This window comes from Chelonoidis abingdonii, chromosome 3 (genome assembly GCF_003597395.2).
Source record: "Chelonoidis abingdonii isolate Lonesome George chromosome 3, CheloAbing_2.0, whole genome shotgun sequence".
Lineage (NCBI taxonomy): Eukaryota > Metazoa > Chordata > Testudines > Testudinidae > Chelonoidis > Chelonoidis abingdonii.
The window spans coordinates 108823589-108845363 of record NC_133771.1 but is presented as its reverse complement, the minus strand read 5'-3'; the positions used below and the strand labels follow the sequence as shown (position 1 = coordinate 108845363).

The 21775-nt window shown below is 41.3% G+C and overlaps 1 protein-coding gene across 2 annotated transcripts in view; it reads right to left on the bottom strand.

The window, feature by feature from the left end:
- PEX7 (peroxisomal biogenesis factor 7) overlaps window positions 1-21775 on the bottom strand; it is a 79386-nt gene that overhangs the window by 10486 nt on the left and 47125 nt on the right. For both annotated transcript variants that reach the window (XM_032770059.2, XM_032770066.2), the window contains one exon: window positions 11824-11923. In XM_032770059.2, coding sequence (XP_032625950.1) covers window positions 11824-11923 — 100 coding nt within the window. The remainder of the gene's footprint in view (window positions 1-11823; window positions 11924-21775) is intronic.

Genomic DNA, 21775 nt, shown 5'->3' with positions numbered 1-21775 from the left:
GAAAACTAATTCTTCACTGGAAATCCATAGTTTGACTACTAAAACACGGGATGACTGTTTCACTTTAAAGTGTCTATCCTAATGTCTGATAGTAATGCTGTTTTCCACCAACTCATTTAATACCAATATTCTTTTCTTTATCACAGCCATTTCAGTTGTCCCACCAGCTGATCTATTTCAGGTCCTCTGTCTTCTATTCATCACTACAGTCTTGCTTTGCAATAGATGAAGACCTTTTCCAGAACCTCAGGGCAATCCATTCAGCTTAGTGTAATTACCTAGACAACATATTGTCTCTTTATTGTTTAGGATCAAGAAAAGAAGAAAAATCCTTAAAGATAGTGGTTGATTTTTGCTGTACTCTAAGGTGGCACTAAACCCTCAACCTCAATAACCAAGTACTATTTTTCAGAAAATAACTAAAAACTGCAAAAACATAAAGCTCTTACTGAAACTCCGCAAGATATGCATGTATCTAGATAATGATACTCTATTTTCACTAAGCTCCAGATACAATTACTTTCTTTACCCTGGCAAAGAAATGTCGATGCCACAGTTGAATAAATTTTTGAACAACAGTCAGGAGGGCAGAAGTGATTATCACTAGATACCCTTCCAGGGTTTCCAGTCAAATCTTAGGCTGACAGGCAATTGTCTCTTACATGGTGACCACTCAAGGGTGGAAATAGCTCTAAACATTTGTCTCTGCCCTGATGAGTTTCAATAAGAAATATATCACTTCTTTTACAACAGGTTTTTAAAAAAGGTACTGTAGCTACATTTTCACTATTTGCAATACTTTTCCTTCCTCCTCTTCTCTAGGTACCATTTCTTCTGTCTTTTGGTGCTTAATTCTATGGGCTATTTTTATTATGATGAAACATCTGTAAAGGGTCCTGAGCACACTTGCGTACACAGGGGATGGAAGTTTGGTGAAGCTAATAAAGATGGTTATTAGTCCTGCTACTTATTTTGACAGGTGACCATTTCTTCTAGCCCATAATTGGACAAGAATGGAAAGGAAGTTTTGTCCTCAATTCTCCCCACTCCCATTCCATCTCTTCAACAACGAGAATCAAGAAGTAGGTGACACTTCTGCCTTCACTCTCACTCCCCTTGACCTTTGGTAAGTCACAGTAGGCAGAAGACCCACTAACATTTTGGGGTGCAGCCCAGACCCGTGAAAGGTCATCTCACCACCTGCCCTGTAACCATGGGTGCCTTAAAAGCTCTGGTGCCGTGGCTCAGAGCCTGGACGCCAGCAGACAGGAATGCAATTTCCTGAATCTGTGTGCAGTGCAGTCCTGGTTCAACACTCGGACCCTAGCAGCCTGCCTACAACACAACAGCCCCACCCTGGTCTCCACCAGCCTTGGATACTACTTGCAGGGTGTGACATTACTGACATGAACTGGGACCATATGGATCATTGTTGCCACCAAGGTCCTGTAGTGGCACCAGATCTTGTATAAAGGGGGTCAGGTAAGGTGTCTAAGACAAGGTTGTGATGTGCTGATTATGATCATGCTATCTGGGTGCATGTATCATTTTTGTATTTAAAGTTATGAATATTAGCTCTATACTGTCTGTATTTCAAACTTATGCTATACTTCTGGGTGACACCCCAGACAATTTGGCATCAGCACTACCTAGCCTACTTGATGGCCCATTAAGGACCATCAACTGACCCACTGAAAGAAGGCAGATACACCTTGCGACTCGGCAAGGTATGCAGAGGGACATGCCTATGGACAGAACTCTAAGATTTTTTCTTGCCATGTGCCCAGATTGCTTATCTTTGGAACAAAGAAAGAGAGGCCACATGACAAGAGATTATAAATGGCTGCTGCAGCTCCTCCATCTTGTCTTCAATACTGCTTCATACCTCTGGAGGGACTTTGCTACACTGAAGCTTTGAACCAAGAACTGAATGACCCATCCCAGCTTTGGATGTACTCCAGAGACTTGATTTGAACCTGCAGTTTATTCTATCACTGCTACAAGCCTGAACCAAGAACTTGGCCATTACTGTATGTAATTGATTCCATTTAACCAATTCTAGCTCTCGTCTATATCTTTTTCCTTTTATGAATAAACTTTTAGATTTTAGATTCTAAAGGACTGGGCAACAGCATGATTTGTGGGTAAGATCTGATTTGGTCTGGAGGTGGGTTCTTTGGGATCGAGAGAACCTTTTTTCTTTTAATGGAACATTGGTTTTCATAACCATTAGTCCCCATAACGAGTGGCACTGGTCGTGATACTGGGAAACTGGAGTGTCTAAGGGAATTGCTTGTGTGACTTGTGGTTAGCCAGTGGGGTAAAATCAAAGTCCTCTCTGTCTGGCTGGTCTGGTTTGCCTTAGAGGTGGAAAAACCCCAACCTTGGGCTGTAACTGCCCTGCTTTAAGCAATTTGTCCTGAATTGGCACTCTCAATTGGGTCCCACCAGAACCACATCGTTACACAGGGTGACACCCAACATACTCTTAAGTCCCAAATTTTCCCCCAACTGTCTGCCCTGAAGTGTCCAGCCCTTTCCTCGAACACTCAGAGAAGTAATAAGGTTTATTGCTCCTTTAAAAAGACAAAAGCACAGCTTATTAATTTAACCGGAGCTAGCAGTCACTTCAATAGTACTAAGCAGGTTTAGATTAAAAGTAAAACAAGTTATTAACAAAAAGAGGGTTTAAGTGAGTTTAAGAACAAGGGATAAAGGCAAAAGGTTACAAGCAAGTAAAAGTAAAATATCCTTCGTAATGGCTAAGACATAACTCAGCAAGCCACAGCCTTGGACCAAGGTAGATTTCTTACCAATTTTTTTTCTCAGCTATGGCTAACATTCTCCCAGTTAGGCCCTTCCACAGAAGTACAAAATAGTGGTTTCCCTGGTCTTCCTAGGTGAAAGATCTTTGTCTAAGCTGAGTTTTTACTTATATTCACTTCTGAGAGACTTCAACCCCCTTGAATGAAGGGTCCGTCTTTCTCAGCTTGCAAGAGCTTTGGCCCTTAGTGTCTTTCCAATGATGGATGCAGAGAGAGCTTCTTCTCTCTTCTTATATCTTCCTAAACTTGCTGTTTTGTCCCCGGACATAGGAAGACCTCATGCTGTTCTTCTCATCCCCTTGACTTCCTACCCCCTTGCTGATTTGTATGACTTCCATTGTTTTGATTCCACCAAACTTAATTTGCACTGGAGACAGGTAGATAGCTGTCTTCCCTCCTGTTTGAGAGAAAACTGGTTTTTCTCCCTTTCTTTAGTCACAGACTTTAAAGCACAATATTAGTGAGTACCCATAATTCCTCACATTAGCATTAAAACAAACATTTCACAATGATATTAATCACCTGTGTGTCACCGGTTTGCATACGATACTTTACATGACTCATTTGAGATGCAGGTTATGACAACACTGAGTTGGAGTACACCGGACTGATAAGACAAGCTGAAACTCGCTGCTACGTACCAGGGAGTTCCTTGCTATGTGACACTAACCCTCTCCCCCATGCTCTTAACATGTTGGGTTTGAGGTATGGATCTGTTGGTTTAAAATAACAAGGGGTTCCATCTTTGATTAGAAAGCCCCAACCATTACTGTGACCCTATGTTTGGTCAAGAGGCATCAGAGATGAACTGTAACTGAGCCCTCCCCTCATGCATAAATTGAGAGGTGCATATTGTAATTTTGTAAAATAAAAACAAAAACATTTGCAAGCATTCTAGTTTGTGTGTGGTATTTTTCAAACTACACATTGTTTCTATTGTGATGAATACAGAATAAAAAACTGGCCAGAAGTTCTTATATAGATCTGGATTCAAATGATATATGCTGACCAGTAATAGCAATGTCCCAGACATTGCTAAAGAAATGTATTACTCTCCCAAGAAGGGAGGAGATATGGAGGGGGCATTGCTCCTGTTTTTCAGACCATTAAAAAGTGTAACAAGGCACTGAGCTGAAAACAGGAACTGATCAGGTCTCTGGAACGTTATACAAACTGGCTAGGATCTATTTCAAAAGACAGAAGGCAGTTGTTTTGTTGACCTGATATGGAATATGTAATAGGGAGCTGATTTTGTAGACTTGATACAATCCTCTAAGCACAACAGTTATTACATCTTACTGGTGAAGGATATGCTGTCTAAATTCACCTGAGTTGCAGGTCTGAAAGACATATCTGGCAGTGAAGTGCAGAGGACTTTCAAAACTATTTGCAGCAATGGATGCACTCTAGCAATGTTAGACAGCTTAAAGAAAGGAATCTTTAAAGAGCTATTTTAAAGAACACCAGGTCCATCCTTCAGTTACTGATAAAATCAATGCAGTGTTGTGCAAAGGTTTAATCCAAACTCTAATTTTCCATTCTATGCTGACATATGACACTCTATGTGGGGAGTCCACGTTTATTGTTTCTCAGTGACTCCATATCAAATATATTCAGTTTACAAGCAAAACAACATGCTTCCTAACCACCAGCCCTGCAATCTCCATCTTTGAATCTAAGAGTCAAGTAAGGTTTCAATTTTTTTTAAATAATCACCAGTAATTAACAGTTGTACAGGCCACATACTGTCTTCACGAAACCCTGTTTGTCATCCATCGAGGTGCACAGATATAACTCACTGGCACTAAGCAAACAGTTTTGCTAAAGAATCAGAAGCCAGCTTACTCTCTGCTGTGTTGGCTCAGCACGATTAACCAAAGGAAAAAGCAGTCAGAGCTTTTAAGTCACTAAATCAGATGACTCTGAACACACATACAAGGTGAAAAATCCGCTGAATAAGAAGGTGATCCATGCAGTCACTTTTTATAACACTTTAAAATCAAAGAGATGGAAATATTTGACTGCTGATATGATAATTCCTTCCAATATAGTGATAATATAGCTTTCACAGAACTTCATTATGGCTGTAGCAACTATAGTTTTCACAAAACTCAGGTCTAGAGCGCTGATATTAACCCTTCCACTTCACAGGGGAAACACTACCTATACTCAAGTATCAGAGGGATAGCCATGTTAGTCTGGATCTGTAAAAGCAGCAAAGAATCCTGTGGCACGTTATAGATTAACAGACATTTTGGAGCATGAGCTTCCGTGGGTGAATACCCACTTCGTCGCATGCGAAGTGGGTATTCACCCACGAAAGCTCATGCTCCAAAACATCTGTTAGTCTATAAGGTGCCACAGGATTCTTTGCTGCTACTACCTATACTGGGACAGTTTAAAAATACCAAGAATTTTTAAAAATAGGAAATGACAAAGGGTGAATTTACCCTTTCAGAGGGCCAGCTCAAGGCCTATGTACCACTTAAGTCTCATTTCAGAAGCCTGGTGTATGTGTGGGGGAGGAGGGAAGTTTCACATAAGGTCTTGTCTTGCACTGGTTCCTTATGCACAAGGATGAATTTTACCCAATCAAAGGGGATGTTTGCAAAGGCTTGCAAAGGGATTCACCAATAACATTCATAGTGACTAATAAAGCCAGTCAAGAAATCCATGCACAAATTAAAACAAAAAATGGGATCTTTTTCTCTCAAGGCATTTCAAACTGTAAAACTTTACCTGGAACACCTTGAGAGGTTTAAAGAAGTGGGTGAGAACGGCCATAAGAGAGAGGAAAGATATAGTCAGTGAAATGTTTCTAGGCCAGAGGTGGGCAAACTGGGGCCGCATCTGGCCCTTCAGATGTTTTCATTCGGCCCTCGAGTTCCTGCTAGAGAGCAGGGTCTAGGACTTGCCCCGCTCTGCACAGTATCCGGAAGCAGCAGCAGCATGTTCCACCTCCGGCTCCTATGCATAGGGGCAGCCAGGGGGCTCTGCACGCTGCCCCCACACCAAGCGCCATCCCTGCAGCTTCCACTGGACGGGAACCAAGGCCGATGAGAGCTGCAGGGGCAGCGCCTGCAGACAGGGCAGTGCACAGAGCTGCCTGTCCGTGCCTCCGCATAGGAGCCGGACGGGGGACATGCCACTGCTTCCAGGAGCTGCTTGAGGTAAGCACTGTCCAGAGCCTTCCCCCTCGACCTCCTTCAGCGCTCCAACCCCCTGCTCCAGCCCTGATACCCCTCCCGCCCTCTGAACCCCTCAGTCCCACCCTCCTGCACGCCAGAGCCCACCCTGCCAGCTGCGGCCCTCACCCCCTCACCCACACCCCAATCCCCAATTTCATGAGCATTCATGGCCCACCATATAATTTCCATACCCAGCTGTGGCCCTCAGGCCACAAAGTTTGCCCACCCGTGTTCTAGAGGCATGACAGCTTCAATGGTCATGTGGAACATCTAAAGTCCACAACTTATGTACAAAGAAAGAACAAACAAGACAAAAAAATACCCCCCCAAAAAAAACAAAAAAAAAAGGAGCAAAGGAAGTTTATGCATTTTCCAGTAAAATGTCCACAAAATACAACTCCAGCTTTACAACAGTTAGTTAATGCCTCTGACCAGAGCAGGATTTGTGTAAATACAAACAGAACACATAATACAGCATCTCCACTGAAGACACCGTTTGCATTCATATTTGGTCCTAAAAAAATGACCTTCTTTCTGCAAAAGAGCCGTTATTCATCCACTCCACAAGTACTGAAACACTTGAATGTGGCTGTTAGCAATCATTCTGAGTGGCTGGTAGGGAGGCCACTTGCAAACAATCCCACTGAAATACCCTTTGGAGTGGAGGGAGTAACCCATTCAGACAACTTGTAGCTACACAACAGTCTGGGGGCTGGAGGAAAGGAAATGGACGCCAGGGGAAACCTCTACTCTATGTCATCCATGACACACTGAGCAAAAAGTTTAGACTTACAGCCTCCAATGGCCTTTATTCATTGCCAGTGCGGGGTATTGAACTACATTTTCTGGTTGTTCCTCAGTGAAGTTATCAATAAAACTGTATTTATGGTGGAATTTACAGGGCCCTTGAAATCCTTATAACTATACAGATATGGGGCAATGTTGGAGGGAAACTAATATGCTCTTATTGCAGAGGGTCAGTGCCATCCAAGAGAGCAAAGAACTGTATCACCATCACATAAATTAAACTGTATTATGCCTCCGAATACACATCATTCATATATCATTGCCAGTGAAAGACAGAACAAAATAAGCAGGTCTCTTTTCATCGTGAAGAGTTGATTATCAAGCTGCATGTGCATCCACAGAAAGTTGCAGGAGTTTAAAAACAAAAATAGAGTGGCAATGCTAACAAGCTACATGGACCCCACCTTCTACAGAAACTATTACAAAGCTCAGGCTGGATACGCATTCCCTAGCTATAATGGAGCCCACTTTACATACAAGGCAGCGAAAAGGGAGTAATTTTGTAGACTGCCTCAAAAACCAATCCCTCCTTTGGAGAAAAGAGATTAGAGTAAGACACATATAACAATATACACAGAGCCAAAGATACCCTGGATTGTGTATTATAGAGAGCTATATTTGGCAGAGGCTTTTCCATCTGTTCACTCATGGGCAAAGGGGAGAAACTTGGTGGTGGCTGAGCCTTCCACTGTCTGATAGAGATGACAAAGGGAGTATTTGCACAGGGGGTAGGGAGGGTTCTCTTTTTCTTCAAAGACTTTTTTTAAAATGGATCAGAACTTCTCTGTGCCACTCTGACTATGCCAGTTCCTTTCTGACTCCTTCATTGACTCTCTTTCCATGAAATTCGAACTCCTAGAAGCAACCACAATTCACCACGTGAATATGGGTAACATTTTCATAAATGCTTAAAAAAATACTATTCTGTATCTCCAGTTCTCATATCTACCTGCTTCCCATTTCATATGTCCATTCCTCTGACCTTGCACCCTTTGCACCCTGCTGTCACGTGTCTTTTTCCCTTCATGACTTGGGCCTGCTTGTTTTAACCTGACAATGTCACTTCCACAAATGTTCTAATTTGTTCTGATTTTTTAAAAAAAATTAAATATTGTATCTCAAGTCTCACAAATTAGAAAATGTTTACAGAACAATGCAAAATATTATTTGTATAGGACCCTTTATGCAGGAGCCCAGAGCACTTCACAAATTATAAGCAACAATCCTACTGAAATGGAGAGGAGAGCTCCAACTATGCAGCCAGCTGGTGTGCAGTATAGTGCTCAACAGCCTGAGGGATGAAGGAAAGAAAATGAACACCTGGAAAAACTGCTACTCTGCGTCACATGATCAACAATGTCTCCATTCAGCGGAAAGGTTTTCACACCCAAGCCCAGATTCTTCGCCAGACCTCTGGGCATAATCTATATAGGCTAGCTGTGGCTTTTAAGCAGCCACATTCTAGCTGGAGCACAGCAGCACTCCGACCATGTATCTCTCAATCTTGATACACTCCCTGTGCCAGGTACTGAGTGGGTGGAAGAGGAACTAGATCTACGTCACCTGACCTGTCGGGAAAATCCACAACTGTGGAAATGCAGCAGCAGCAGCACAAAAGGTTTGGAGTAAACAAGAGAATCTGGCTCCCACACCTCTTAGAATTGCACAAATGCATAATTGTCAGTACAAGTGGCTACTTGACATCTACCCTTTTGTATACAGAATTACAATGATTATTCATGCAGCCATAATAAACAAGTATGCAAATCAAGCACATACACTGTGTGCCCTGTTGCATACAAGCTATTTTAAATTCCAGGCCTGATTCTGCATTTAGATGACAAATCAAACTGTAGTATTGTGTTTGTATTCCTCTTCATATTCATTTTTAATCCGCAGGTTGTACTTTTCAGCACTGTACATTGTAAACGCCCTATTCTGATTTGATATGTTGCTGTCACTTATGTTTAATATATTCTTCCTGTAATCAGTGCTTGAAAATGGTTATCACCATTGTTCTTTTAAAAATCACACAGGACTGCAATTTTGGAAATGAATTGCAGCTCATAATTCACAGATCCAGTAAAGAGAAGCTGAAGGGATTCCCCCCAACCCTTTTAAAATCCTCGTCCTGTTCTCAGACAGCCGCCAAAGAAAGAACCTGCTCAATAGAAAGCATTCATTTACACACAGCACTGGGTGCTCTCTGTGGTGTGCGGAGCGGACCTGATAAGTAGGCACAGAAATGAAGAAAGGCTTTCAAACAAATCCAGGGCTTTCATTTTTCTCATGTTTGCCTTGAGCATTAGGCAGCTTTAGAACAACAAAAGTCCACAATTTCATGCAATTTATGATATGCAAAGTAATATTCCTCGTACTTCTTCATACTCCTGTTGAAATAATTTCAGTGTCATGAAAAGATGAATTGGATGTTCAATGTAGCTGTACTTTTAAATTTTGTTCTTTGTGGCTATTTTCTGTGTCACACAAATAAGAGCTGATTAAACACTAATTCATGATTGCAGCACCCCGCTCAAATTGCAAAACACAGAATTTTGTTGATTTTCAATCAAGCTGCCCCCTAACAAGTTTTAAGATTACTTCCCTAGTGGCAACAGCAATTTCTTTGAAAGGCTTACGAAGTGTGAACCTCCTGTTAGTTGATATAACCTGCCCCAAGCTCAACTGTTCAACTGCCTTGGCACAATCTACCCCAACAAAATGACATTTGGCACATCCCTTAGCTAGTTCAGATGGGCTCACCACTGTCTTTTTGTTCTGTTTTTGTATAGCACCTTGCACAATGGGATCCTGGTTTATCACAAGAGCTCCTAAAAGCTATCACAATACAAAAACCAACCAAAGAAGAAGAGAGGGACCATATGAGATGGAACATGATATGGTTGTAGGATGTGCCTTATTTCTACTACGTATAGTACTACTATTCATTATAGGCGAAATTCACCCCGCGCATGGGTATTGAACAATGCAGTCCCACTCTAGAAGAGAATATGCCAGAAGGTCTCCTCTGAAGCCAGACCCATTGAACTCTGTATAGGCAAATGACACAGTCACTCAATTTGCAACCATGTTTTTGTTGAGCTATAGAACAGCCGTAGGTAATTCCACGATGTAGTCTGAATTCAGGTCTAAAGGACACTTTCCTTTAAGTGGTGTCTAATATATACCCAGGTGAGCCTCAGTAGAGCTCTGGGACTATGAGCAGGAAAAACTAGGGAAGAACAGTATTATATGGGAAAGAGGCCCTATGATAAAAGTCCCTAGCCAATCTTTTCATGGGTTTTTAAACATTTGAAACCATTTGGCCTCACTGAGGCCAGGTCTATGCTACAAACATACCTAGATATAACTACATCATTGTCCATGGAAGGGCTTCTCCCATCAATATAGCTACCGTCACTCACAGAGGTGGATTAACTATGCCGCCGGAAAATGCTGCAGCGGCGCAGTATCTTAAGCGTAGACCTGCCCTAACACTAGCTGCTCACACCATGTCAGAAGCTGTTTTAGTTGGAGGGATGTTTAAAAACAGTTTGTAAACAAAAAGTAAAAACCTAGTGTAGTCTGAGCCTCAAGGTGAATTCTGTTTGTTCATCTTGCACATTTCTCTTAATTACCATGAGCCTTCCCCTACTATGATCTAAAAAGGTTATTTGACGTTAGATGACTTAGACATCTGTACAGGGTAATAACAGTCCACTGTTGGTCTAGCATATTTTGGATATTGGGAGAAATAATGCTTATTAGATATCATAATACCAGTTTGATTTGATTTGTGCACGGTAGGCAACATGCTGTACCTGCCTAAGCTGTACAGTAAACAGAATCAGGTTTCAATTATTTCAGTATTGAGAGATATCTAAATACAACCTGAGGGTAAAAAAATCCAATCATGTCTGGTTAAATAAACCCTGTATCCTTAATGTTTCTGACAAAGCAAACCGATTCATACAATTTGCACTACAGCTCACTCACTCTCTTGGCTTAAACAACTACAACTGCACTAACAGTACTGCTCTTAGATACACATTCCAAATCTTTAGATTATTAAGAAAAAGCTCAAAGTGGAAACTACAGAGAGGCAACAGATATTCAAACTGGAAGCTGCTGAGATTCTCTACATGTCCATTTCAAAGATTTTTTTCAATTACTTCTTAGTCATATTTTGACTTCATTATACATATTTCTTTATTTCAGCATTTTTACAGCACTCACTGCTATGATAGCTGGATGTCACACGACAGATTAAAACCAAATACATACAAAGCGTATGAGTCACCTATAAGCCATCACTTCCCTTTTTCTGTTGCACAAACTCAGGAGCAGTTAAATGTAATACCATCTGTATGTATATATTATCCACTGCCAAAGGGTGAGTTTGCTTGGCTTTACTCTAAACTACTGCTAAACTATTACACAGATGTAGACTCTCAAGTAATCCCAAGACAATCAATACTCAAATTATTAGCCTTGATTTAGCAAATCTCATCCCCCAAGACATTAATGTTTGGGATTTCTATAATTAAAATCATGTATTTGGTCCCCTCTAGTGCTGGGCTTAAAGCAACAGGCAACATCCGAGCATTCTTGAACTTTGGAGACATTCACTTCTAGTACTGGATCCATATTTAATGACTGGCCCATCTCTAACTAGGTCTGAACCCTAGATCTGAATTTGGCACCTTCTCTAGAACTCTCGTTCCCAACTCAAAGTAATTTTTGCTTCCACCTGCAATCAATATGGATTTCAACTCTGTCTGCTTTTGCAACCTCTTCCCAGGCCCCCATTTACAGACAAGTAATCGTTTCTCAAATAAAAATAGAACTACATGTGTTTTATTTTAACCTGCATTCAGCCAGATCCTCTGCCTGAGGCACTCTACAAACCGATGGCTGCTGCTCATGATGGAGTCTTCAATTCAGCTATTGAATTGTATTGGCTGTAATAGACAAGTGAAACATAAAATCATCTAATCTGTTACCTGACCATGGTTGTGAAGGCTTAAATCTAGTCCACACGTAAACTCTGTATGATGCTCCACAGTCTCCAGCAAGGGATTAGGCTTGGAAAAATCCCAGAATCTACAAAAAGAAACACAAAAACAAACAATGATAGTAACTGAAAGGGCATTTAAAAAACATAATGCAGGATACTGATATGCCTGATGCTGCCAGAACCTTTTAAAAACCAAACCCACCCACTTAAGGAATATAATTAAGCCCATTTCTGCAAAACCCTCTGCTCATCTACATAAATAAGGACTTCATTAAGGAAAACCATGTTCTTTATCCCATTATGGAAACTGAGATAACAGAGCTGGCACCAATGATCTGCCCTACAGATAATCTGTAAAAAATGGTAGGCTGGCCTTCTTTATCAAGCTCCAATTCCTCTTAATATCTGCCAAGTTATATCTATGAAACACACTTCAGGGCAACTCAATTTTTTTTTTCTGCACTGTCTCATGTGGGGCTGTCTGTTTACTGAAAATTACAAATGGATTATAAATATTGATTGCTCCTGAATTCAGATTTATTTGGGAGCAGACTTCTATAAAACACAATATGCTATTGCATTTTTCTTACTGATTTATACACTAAAAGAAATGATTTGACTTAATTTTAATTTCACTGATAATTCACTCATCTAAAACTTTTGGAAAAAAATGTAATTCTAAACTCTCCTGTTTCTACGGTTTTAACCCCAGTCGCTCCCCAAAACACGGTATGAACCATACTGGGTATAATATAAGCTGTAAAAATTAGTAATAATAGGCAAAATATAGGAAGCAGCAAGGAAGTAGTGTCTAATGGGTTACAATAAAGATAGCTACCTGTGATCTGGAAAAATGCATTCAGTATGTTAATAAAATTTTCAGATGATTAAATTAAGAGGAACTCTAAATTATAACGAGGAGAGAGAAATAATAAAGTGTCAAACTTCTTTGATTCTGCGGTATTGTCTACAAGGGAAAAATATGCAGCAAAAAACCCAGGGGCTACAGGGTTTACTGGGCTATTGTGGTTTGGCAGCTAGTGCCAGTCTCTATACACATAACAGTTTCCCACAGCAGTTACAGATATTCTTATGTTTTTCTATAATAGGTATGCCACACCCCTGTTCTTTTTTCCTAGTGGACCTGATAATAATGAATGAGAGAAATAATCATCAGGGCTAGTTACACAGAAAGGACTGTAGGTTCAGCAGATCGGTTCAGGTAAACAGCAAACAGTGGAGCTAACAGAATTAGTTTGTTTAACCTGTCTGTGTTATTTCTTAATAAATGAGCAGAGTGGTATCGACACAATGGCTAAACCATAGCAACAACCCTCTTTACATCTTCCTAGTACCAGGGCAGCAATATAAACAGCTCATTTTACAGGGAAATAGAAGCAAAAGGAAGTCTAAGCACAGAATGAACAATTTCACTGTTAAATTTGTCTGTGCAAACAGATAAGGAAGCAAGTCTTGCACCTTCTAAGAATTAGTGGTGGCCTTCCTTAATGTGTTCATTTTGCATTTTCTTTAAATTTAGTTCAAATTTAAGATTCAGAGGGAGCTGTAGATTTTATGTGGAAAGAAATTAAAACAAGACCTGAGTTGAAAGCTTTTTAAAGTATAATAGGACAGTCTAGTTAGTATTAATCTTTTGCTGACATAACAAAATTATGTCAGCAAAAGAGCACATATAATATACGATTTCAGAGCCTTACAATCCAGTGCAAGTTTCATAGAATTTTTTAAGGAAGATATTCTGAACAGACCAACTTGAATATAAATGTAGTCTAAACACAGGACTACAGAGAGGATATGAACTTTAGGTGCCTGAGCATAGGACTTAGAGCCATGAACTCCTGACAAGTATCAGAGGGGTAGCCGTGTTAGTCTGGATCTGTAAAAGTAGCAGAGAATCCTGTGGCACCTTATAGACTAACAGACATTTTGGAGATGCATCTGACGAAGTGGGTATTCACCCACAAAAGCTCATGCTCCAAAACGTCTGTTAGTCTATAAGGTGCCACAGGATTCTCTGCTACATGAACTCTTGAGTTAACTGTGGCTGGTAGCAATTTACTGGATGATAAATGGCAAATAACTCCGCAGCTCCTGTCCGCTGGTGTCCGTGTTTTGTCATGGCACGACAGCTTGCGTGCTCTAGAAATCCCCAGAGTCTGGGGGTGGGGGGACTTTTTGCTCCTGGAAGGTTCAACCATGCTGGATTGGTCTGTGGGGGACGGGCCAGATAAACAGATACCCAGGTCCTCCAGGTTAGGGGTTAGGCCCAGGGCTAACAACCTGTCCTGTAAAAACAAAATATGTTACAGAAACCGTGATGGAGAAATCAACCATTACTGTGTGTGATGGCCTTCAGGAGTCAATGGCCTGTATGACTGCCAGTAGTGAAAGCCGAAAGGAAGACACTGGCATGAAAACTGAGGTGCTCAACACTAGGACAAAAAACAAACTTGTTTTTTGGAATGTATGGACAACGTATGAAACAGGGAATTTAGCTCAGGTCACAGCGGAGATGAGAAGCTACAGCTTACACATCCTGGGTGTCAGCAAGAGCAGATGGACGGGATGAGGAAGATTAACAACAGCCTCAAGAGAAACTTTGCTGTTTTCTGGATGGGATGATGGACAACATCATGAGGGTGTTGCCATCCTTTTGAAGAAGGGAGTGGAGCATTCCCTGCTTGAATGGAAATTCATCAGCAGCAGACTTATGAGACCCAAACTGAAAGAGAAACATCATAATATCACCCTGATTCAGTGCTATGCTCCGACAAATGACAGTGATGAAGTAATAAAGGACAAATTCTACCTTACACTACAGGTGGAGTTAGAGAGAGTACCACGTCATGACCTAACTATTGTCACGAGAGACCTGAATGCTAAGGTCGGTAAGGACAATGCAAACAACAACAGAGCAATGGGAAGACATCAGTGTGGCACAATGAATGAAAACTGAGAAAGTCTTGTTGACTTCTGCAATATGAATGACCCAGTCATAGGTGGAACCTTATTTGAACATTGTGAAATTCACAACCTGACATGGCATTCTCCAAATGGCAGAGATAAACCAGATTGACCCTATCTTGATCAATGGCAAATGGCAATACTCACTGACAGATGTGAAAGTGAGAAGAGGTGCAAAAGTTGGCAGCGACCACCACATTGCAACAGCCTCCATCAAACAAAAACTGAGAAGTGTGGGTCCACCAAACAAGGAACATAGACATTATGATATTGACCAGCTAAAGTCCCTTGAAATACAGAAAGCCTTCCCTTCTGCAGTTAAAGAAAAGGTTTCAAGCACTTGCAGACCTTGATGAAGAGGAGGGGAATGCAGATGAGGAGATCAACAAGAAGTGGGACAAAGTAACAGCAATTTATAGACAGAGCAGTGAAGCCTGTCTAGGCTACAGGCAGAAGAGAAGGAAGGAGGAGGTTACACCCAGCACATGGAATGCCACAGAAACCAGATGAGTCCTGAAGAAAAAAGTTTTAGACACAAAATCCCAGAAACTGAAGAATGAATACCACAAACAGTATAGCAAGGCACACTAGGAGGTCAAATGCCTTGTGAGAGCGAACAAATGGCATTATATTGATAATCTGACAACACAAACAGAGGATGCAGCTGCTTGTGGTGAACAAGAAACCATCTACAAATTGACGTGGCTTATCAGTGGTAAACGGCAGACACCAACACACACACTCATCAGAAACAAAGAAGGACACCTACCAACAACCGGAAAAAAACAAGAAATGCCCTGGACAGAGCATTTCAAAGAATTGTTGAAGAGGAAGCAAACATCCACAAGGCAAAAGAAGAACTTGATATCAACACAGACACCCCAATTAAGGAAGAGATCATTCAAGCCATCAAATCCTTAAAAAATGAGAAAGCTCCTGACAAGGATAACTTGAATGCAGAATTGTTCATGGTAAATCCTAAATTAGTAGTAACTATCCTCTCTGCATCAGTCTGGGAAAGGGAAAAAATGCCAGATTAGTCGACCAATGGGATTATAGTGAAGAAACCAAAGAAAGGAACTCTCCATGATAGTAATAACTGGCGTGGTTTCACACTTTTATCTGTGCTAAGCAAAGTATTGTGTAAGATCACAGTCCAGTATATATCAAAAGCAGTTGAAAACATTCTCAGAAAAGAACAAGCTGGTTTTCAGAAAGGGCGTGGATGCAGACCAGATCTTCACTCTATAGAACTTAATAGAACAGTGCTTAGAATGGCAACGGCAACTCTACATAAATTTCATAGACGTTTGGGAAGGATTTTGATAGCATTCACAGGACCAGCCTATGGTGCATTCTGCAGGCATATAGAATTCCTTTCCGTATAATCAACATCATCAAAAGCTTTTATTTCAACATTACACGCAGCGTTGATCACAGTGAGCTCAGTTTTCAAGTCAAAACAGGAGTTCGTCGGGGTGTGTCATGTCTGCAATCCTCTTTAACATTGCCATTGACTGGGTAATGCGGTGTACAACAGAAGACATGCCAAGAGGCATTAAATGGACACTCATCTCATCCCTTGAAGACCTGGACTTCGCAAATGATGTTGCTCTCCTATCACATATCCAACACCATATACAAGAAAAAACAACTCGACTCAATGTATTCAGCCAGCAAATTGGACTGAAAATCAATCGCAGTAAGACAGATATCATGACCTTTAATATTGCCTCACCATCACCAGTCCGGATAAAGAATTATGTTCTCACCAATGTAGAAACATTCACATTCTTGGGCAGCACCATCAACCAGGATGGTGGAACAAGCCAGGACATCCGGAACAAAATCAATAAAGCCAGGAACACCTTCAGGAGCATAAATACAGTCTGGAAATCATCATGTACTTTCAACACTACTTTACAGTGCATAATGCTGGGGAATGAGAAAGTATGACATGTCCAGACTGTCTTCATTTCATACAAAGTGCCTCAAAAAATTCCTCCGTATCTCAATCTCAAACCAAGATCAGTACAGCCAAGAGGATATGAGCACTATCATTGCCAAGAGGTGCTGGAGATAGATTGGTTATGTGCTTCGGATGATTCCATCACCAGAATAGCAATAAGATGGACACCTGAGGTCTAGCAAAAATGAGGCCACCTGAATACAACATGGCGAAGAGCTGTGGAAGCCGAGCTGAAAAACCTGGGGCACAGCTGGGGAACCATTGAAAGACCTGCCAGAAACAGACAGGAGTGGAGGAGCTTCATTACTGCCCTAAAGGCCAGAGGCGTAATAGGAACATGATGATGAACTCTGCAGCTCAGCTTTCCCCAATTGTAAAAATGGCAATGATAATAATCACAATACTAATAACATCTACCTCACAGAATTAATTCATGCTTTGAAGGTTTAAAGCATGTTGTGCGATTTTCATTGAGATAACATTTAACCAAGTCACATTCTGACCTTGAATATCTGAGAAAAGATGAAGCCTCAACAATATTTAAAAGCTAAATAAAATTAGAGGAACATGAGTTAAAATTGTTACATTTTGTTACACAGCATCTTCAATTATTAAAATTGAAAGAATTTTAAGATCCTATTTACTTTTCAGTATTTGTGCAGTTTGATTACTTTCTGCATCTCCCTATTCTTAGACAATAGATATACCCCACTCAGTGTCACTTTTTCTAACAGTTCATCAGTTACATCTGTCTCATGCATTAGCACAATGCTTCAGTATATAAGTTGCAAACACTGCAAGCAGACTATCTTTAAAGGGTTTTTATGAGTATTCACACACAAGTTGTAATGAAAACTTTTCTCCTGCTCTTACAGTTTGTAAAACCTGTCTCTTAACACTGCAATTTCAGGGGTGCTGCAGAAATCTCAACACATGCAACATTCCACACACACACACACACACTCGTTTTTCAAGCACCATCATCAGCACAAACATGCAGCTGCTGGACCAGCATGAAGACACCAAAGCTGAGGCAGAGGTGAGGGAAGGGTCACAGTGCATCCTCCACTGTCCCAGGAAAAGAAAAGTCATTTACTGTACATATAGTGACAGGAGTTCTTTGAGATGCATGGTCACCATGGGTATTCACCATGGGTGTGCATGTGTTCTGTGTGCATGGAACCGGAAATTCTTCAATAGTAGTGTCTACTGGTCCATGCCTACACCCTACACCTCATGCTCCAAACTGAGGGCATAAGGGGCAGAGCTGACCACCTGCATCTCCAGTTTCTACTCTATCATGAATCAAATAAATATCCAAAGCAGTGGGAAAGGATGGCTAGTCATGAATACTTACAGGGACCACACATGCCAAAGAATTACAGTTACTCTAAAACAAGTAGCCTTCCTTTCTTCTTGGAGGACTGGTCCCAAGAAATATTCATCAAGGAGGTGGGTGTGAGGAAGATCTCTGTACCACAGTTTGAAGGATCTCTGAGCCAAAGGAGGTATCCTTCTCTGAGACGTGAATGAGGGAATATTGCCTGGTAAACATGTGAATGGAGCCCTAAGGTGCAGTTCTACAAATCTACAGAAATCTGATTCCTGGCAAGGCACCGAGGCAGCCTGAGCTCCAGTACAGTGAACCCTGATGGACTAAGGAGGAGGGGCTTCTGCCATCACATAGCAGAGGAGGATGCAACTGGAAAGCCATTTTGAGAGTCCTTGGGAAGACAAAGCTTTCCTTTCATCCTCTCTGCTGTGGAGACAAATAACCTTGGAGACATTCTGCCCTGCCTAGGGAAAAACCTAAAGCTCTGCATACAGCCACTAAGTGGGGTTTCTTGATTTCCCTACTCTTGTGAGGTTTCCGGTAAAAAGACAGGTAGGTGAACTGTCTGGTTCAAGTTAAAATCACAGGGAACTTTGGGGATAAACTTGGGGTTCAATCTCTGGGATACTTTGTCCTGTAAAAGATTGAATAAGGTAAGTCCACCATAAGAACCCCAAGCTCACCTACTCTCCTGGAAGAGAATATAGCCATGAGGAAGGCTACCTTCATCGATAACTGCAGAGGGAGTAGGTGGTCAAGGGCTCAAATAGTGGGTTCCTGAGCATGAACAGCACCAGGTTTCACTCCCAAACTGGCATAGATTTTGATATTGGCAGAAACATTCTGATGATGCCTTTTAAAACCATGCCTATTGTAGTACTGGTGAAAACCAAGCAGTTCTTCACCAGACGAGGGAAGACATTAATTGTTGCTAAATGTACTCTGCCAACTGATGGACAGTCTGTAATACAAAAAATCCCAGCCTCCTGCAGAAGCAAACAATGCTTCTGGCAACACAGTGAGAAATGCTTCCATTTAGCAGAACATCACCTTCCTATATAGGGCTTCCAGCTATTATTACTGAGGGAATTCTGTTCCAAAAAAATAAAAATTCTGTGCACAGTATTTTAAAGTTCTGCAAATTTTGTCATTATATATATGTGGAGCCTCCAGCATGGCAGTGGGGAGCACATGCCACTGGTTGCACGGAGATGGGAGATCAACCTGCAGCCCACTCTCCCCCTCCCCAGGACAGGGACTTGGCGGTGAGGCTGCCCCTGCCCGTACCTCAGACACAGCACAAGGGCTGGGCCTGTCCCTCTGCATCTGGCGTACCAGGTGTGGGTGAACAGGCTCAGCCCAGCAGGATCCAAGGCCTGGTCTACACTGTGTGGGGGGTGTCGATCTAAGATACGCAACTTCCGCTACGAGAACAGCATAGCTGAAGTCGACGTATCTTAGATCGAATTAAAATTACTTACTTCACGTCCTTGCAGCGCGCTGCGGCTCCCCTGTCAATTTTGCTTCCGCCTCTCACCGAGATGGAGTTAAGCAGTCTACACTACACGCGATAAATCGATCCCCAATAGATCCATCACTACATGCTGGCTATTAATAATTAAAAATATTTAAGGAAACAGAAGAACATAGAAAATACAAGCATTCTGGATTGCATTTTTCTATAATATTAGAGTGGCCATTCACTGAAATTTCATTTTCACAGATGGCTGACGATCCCCTATCTACTTATGAGGTTGAATTACTGAACTATATTATGAGGACTGTCTACAGCCAACATTTTCCAAGTTTTAAAGAGATTCCACCTCAGCGACTGTAACAAACTTTACCTCAAAGAATAGCATCATGTATAGGGAGGAAGATGTTCATGGAATTTACATCAATTAAGCAAATATCACATGTGAGTGTGTGTGCCAAAATGTTTATTTCCATACTAAAATATTTGTTTCAAGTCAATGTAGACACAAATGAAAGAACTAAAATATTGTGTACAAACAGATGTGTGCTTTTTAGTAAGACGGTAGAGTTTGCCGCATCATCACTTGCTAATATCACCAAAATGACTGTGCGTGCTCATAACATAGATAAACAATTAGAAAGGAACAGTGAATATGTGTATTATGAATCAACAGATAGACAGCCATCCACCATCCCCATTGCCCATCTAGACAGACAAAAATAGGTGGTGGTAAGTGTACTAGTAACACTGCTCTACAGCCAAAATGCTTCTGAAATAAATGTAGTCAAACTTTACTAATTCTGGGTCACTGAGAACGAAAATGATGCTTAAAATTGTTGATTGGCTCTAGTCTGGCTGTTGGGCTCCAGACTACAGCAGTGGAATCTCCTGGCAGGTGATGTTAGGGTTTCCATGTTCCGTGACCGTCAAAAGGATCTTGTCCCATTCTTCTTCATGGAAGGTGATCTTGTAGCCTGCAACAACATCGATGGTGTGATGGCAGCCCTCAACATCGTTCACGATCCAGATGAGTGGAGACTGTTCATTGATTCATCGAAGACGAGTCTTAAAGCTGTTTTGCTGCATAATGGCAATGTTTTGCCGTCAATTCCAGTTGGTCATGCAGTCCATATGAAGGAAACCTATGACAACATGAAACAACTTTTGAGGTGCATAAACTATGACCAACATCAGTGGCAGCTTTGTGGCGATTTGAAGGTTGTTGCTCTCTTGCTTGGTCTGCAGACTGGATACACAAAGTACTGCTGTTTTCTCTGCGAATGGGATAGTCGTGCAAGAGATTCCCACTACATCAAGAAAGATTGGCCACTCCGACAGTGGTTGGAGCCTGGGAGGAAAAGTGTTCAGCATCCACCACTTGTTGAATCAAGGAAGATTTTGTTACCACCCTTACACATCAAGCTGGGTCTGATGAAGAACTTTGTCAAGGCCATTGACAAAACACAAGCAGCTTTCAAGTACCTCCATGGAAAATTTCCAAGGTTAAGTGAAGCTAAGATAAAGGAAGGTGTCTTTGTTGGTCCTCAGATTCGTGAACTTCTTCGAGATGATGCATTTGACCATGCACTGCGTGGCAAGGAAAAGACGGCATGGAAAGCCTTCCAGTTAGTGGCAATAAATTTTCTCGGAAACAACAAGGCAGACAACTACAGGTTGTTGGTGGAAAACCTCCTCAAGGCATACAAAAGCCTTGGTTGCAACATGTCACTAAAGATACATTTTTTGCACTCTCATCTAGATTTTTTTCCACCGAACTGCGGAGCAGTGAGCGACGAGCACGGCGAGCGATTTCACCAGGACATTGCAACAATGGAGAAACGCTATCAGGGCAAATGGAGCCCATCAATGCTTGCAGACTATTGCTGGACAGTGACAAGAGATGCTCCATTTAATGAATACAAGAGACAAGCCAAGAAGCGCCGAGTAGACACTGAATAGGACTAAACTATGTACATAATAGTTTTTTGCCTTTTGTTTCATAATAAATTTTATTTATATAACCCTTTTGCTGATTTTTAAAGTGTTACATAAACAGGACAGGTGAAATATTATCATGTAAAGCAACCATAAACACATGAAAAGACCTAGGTTTACAATTTATGATTAAAACTCTACTATCTACACAATATACAGAGATATAAAATGTAAAAACT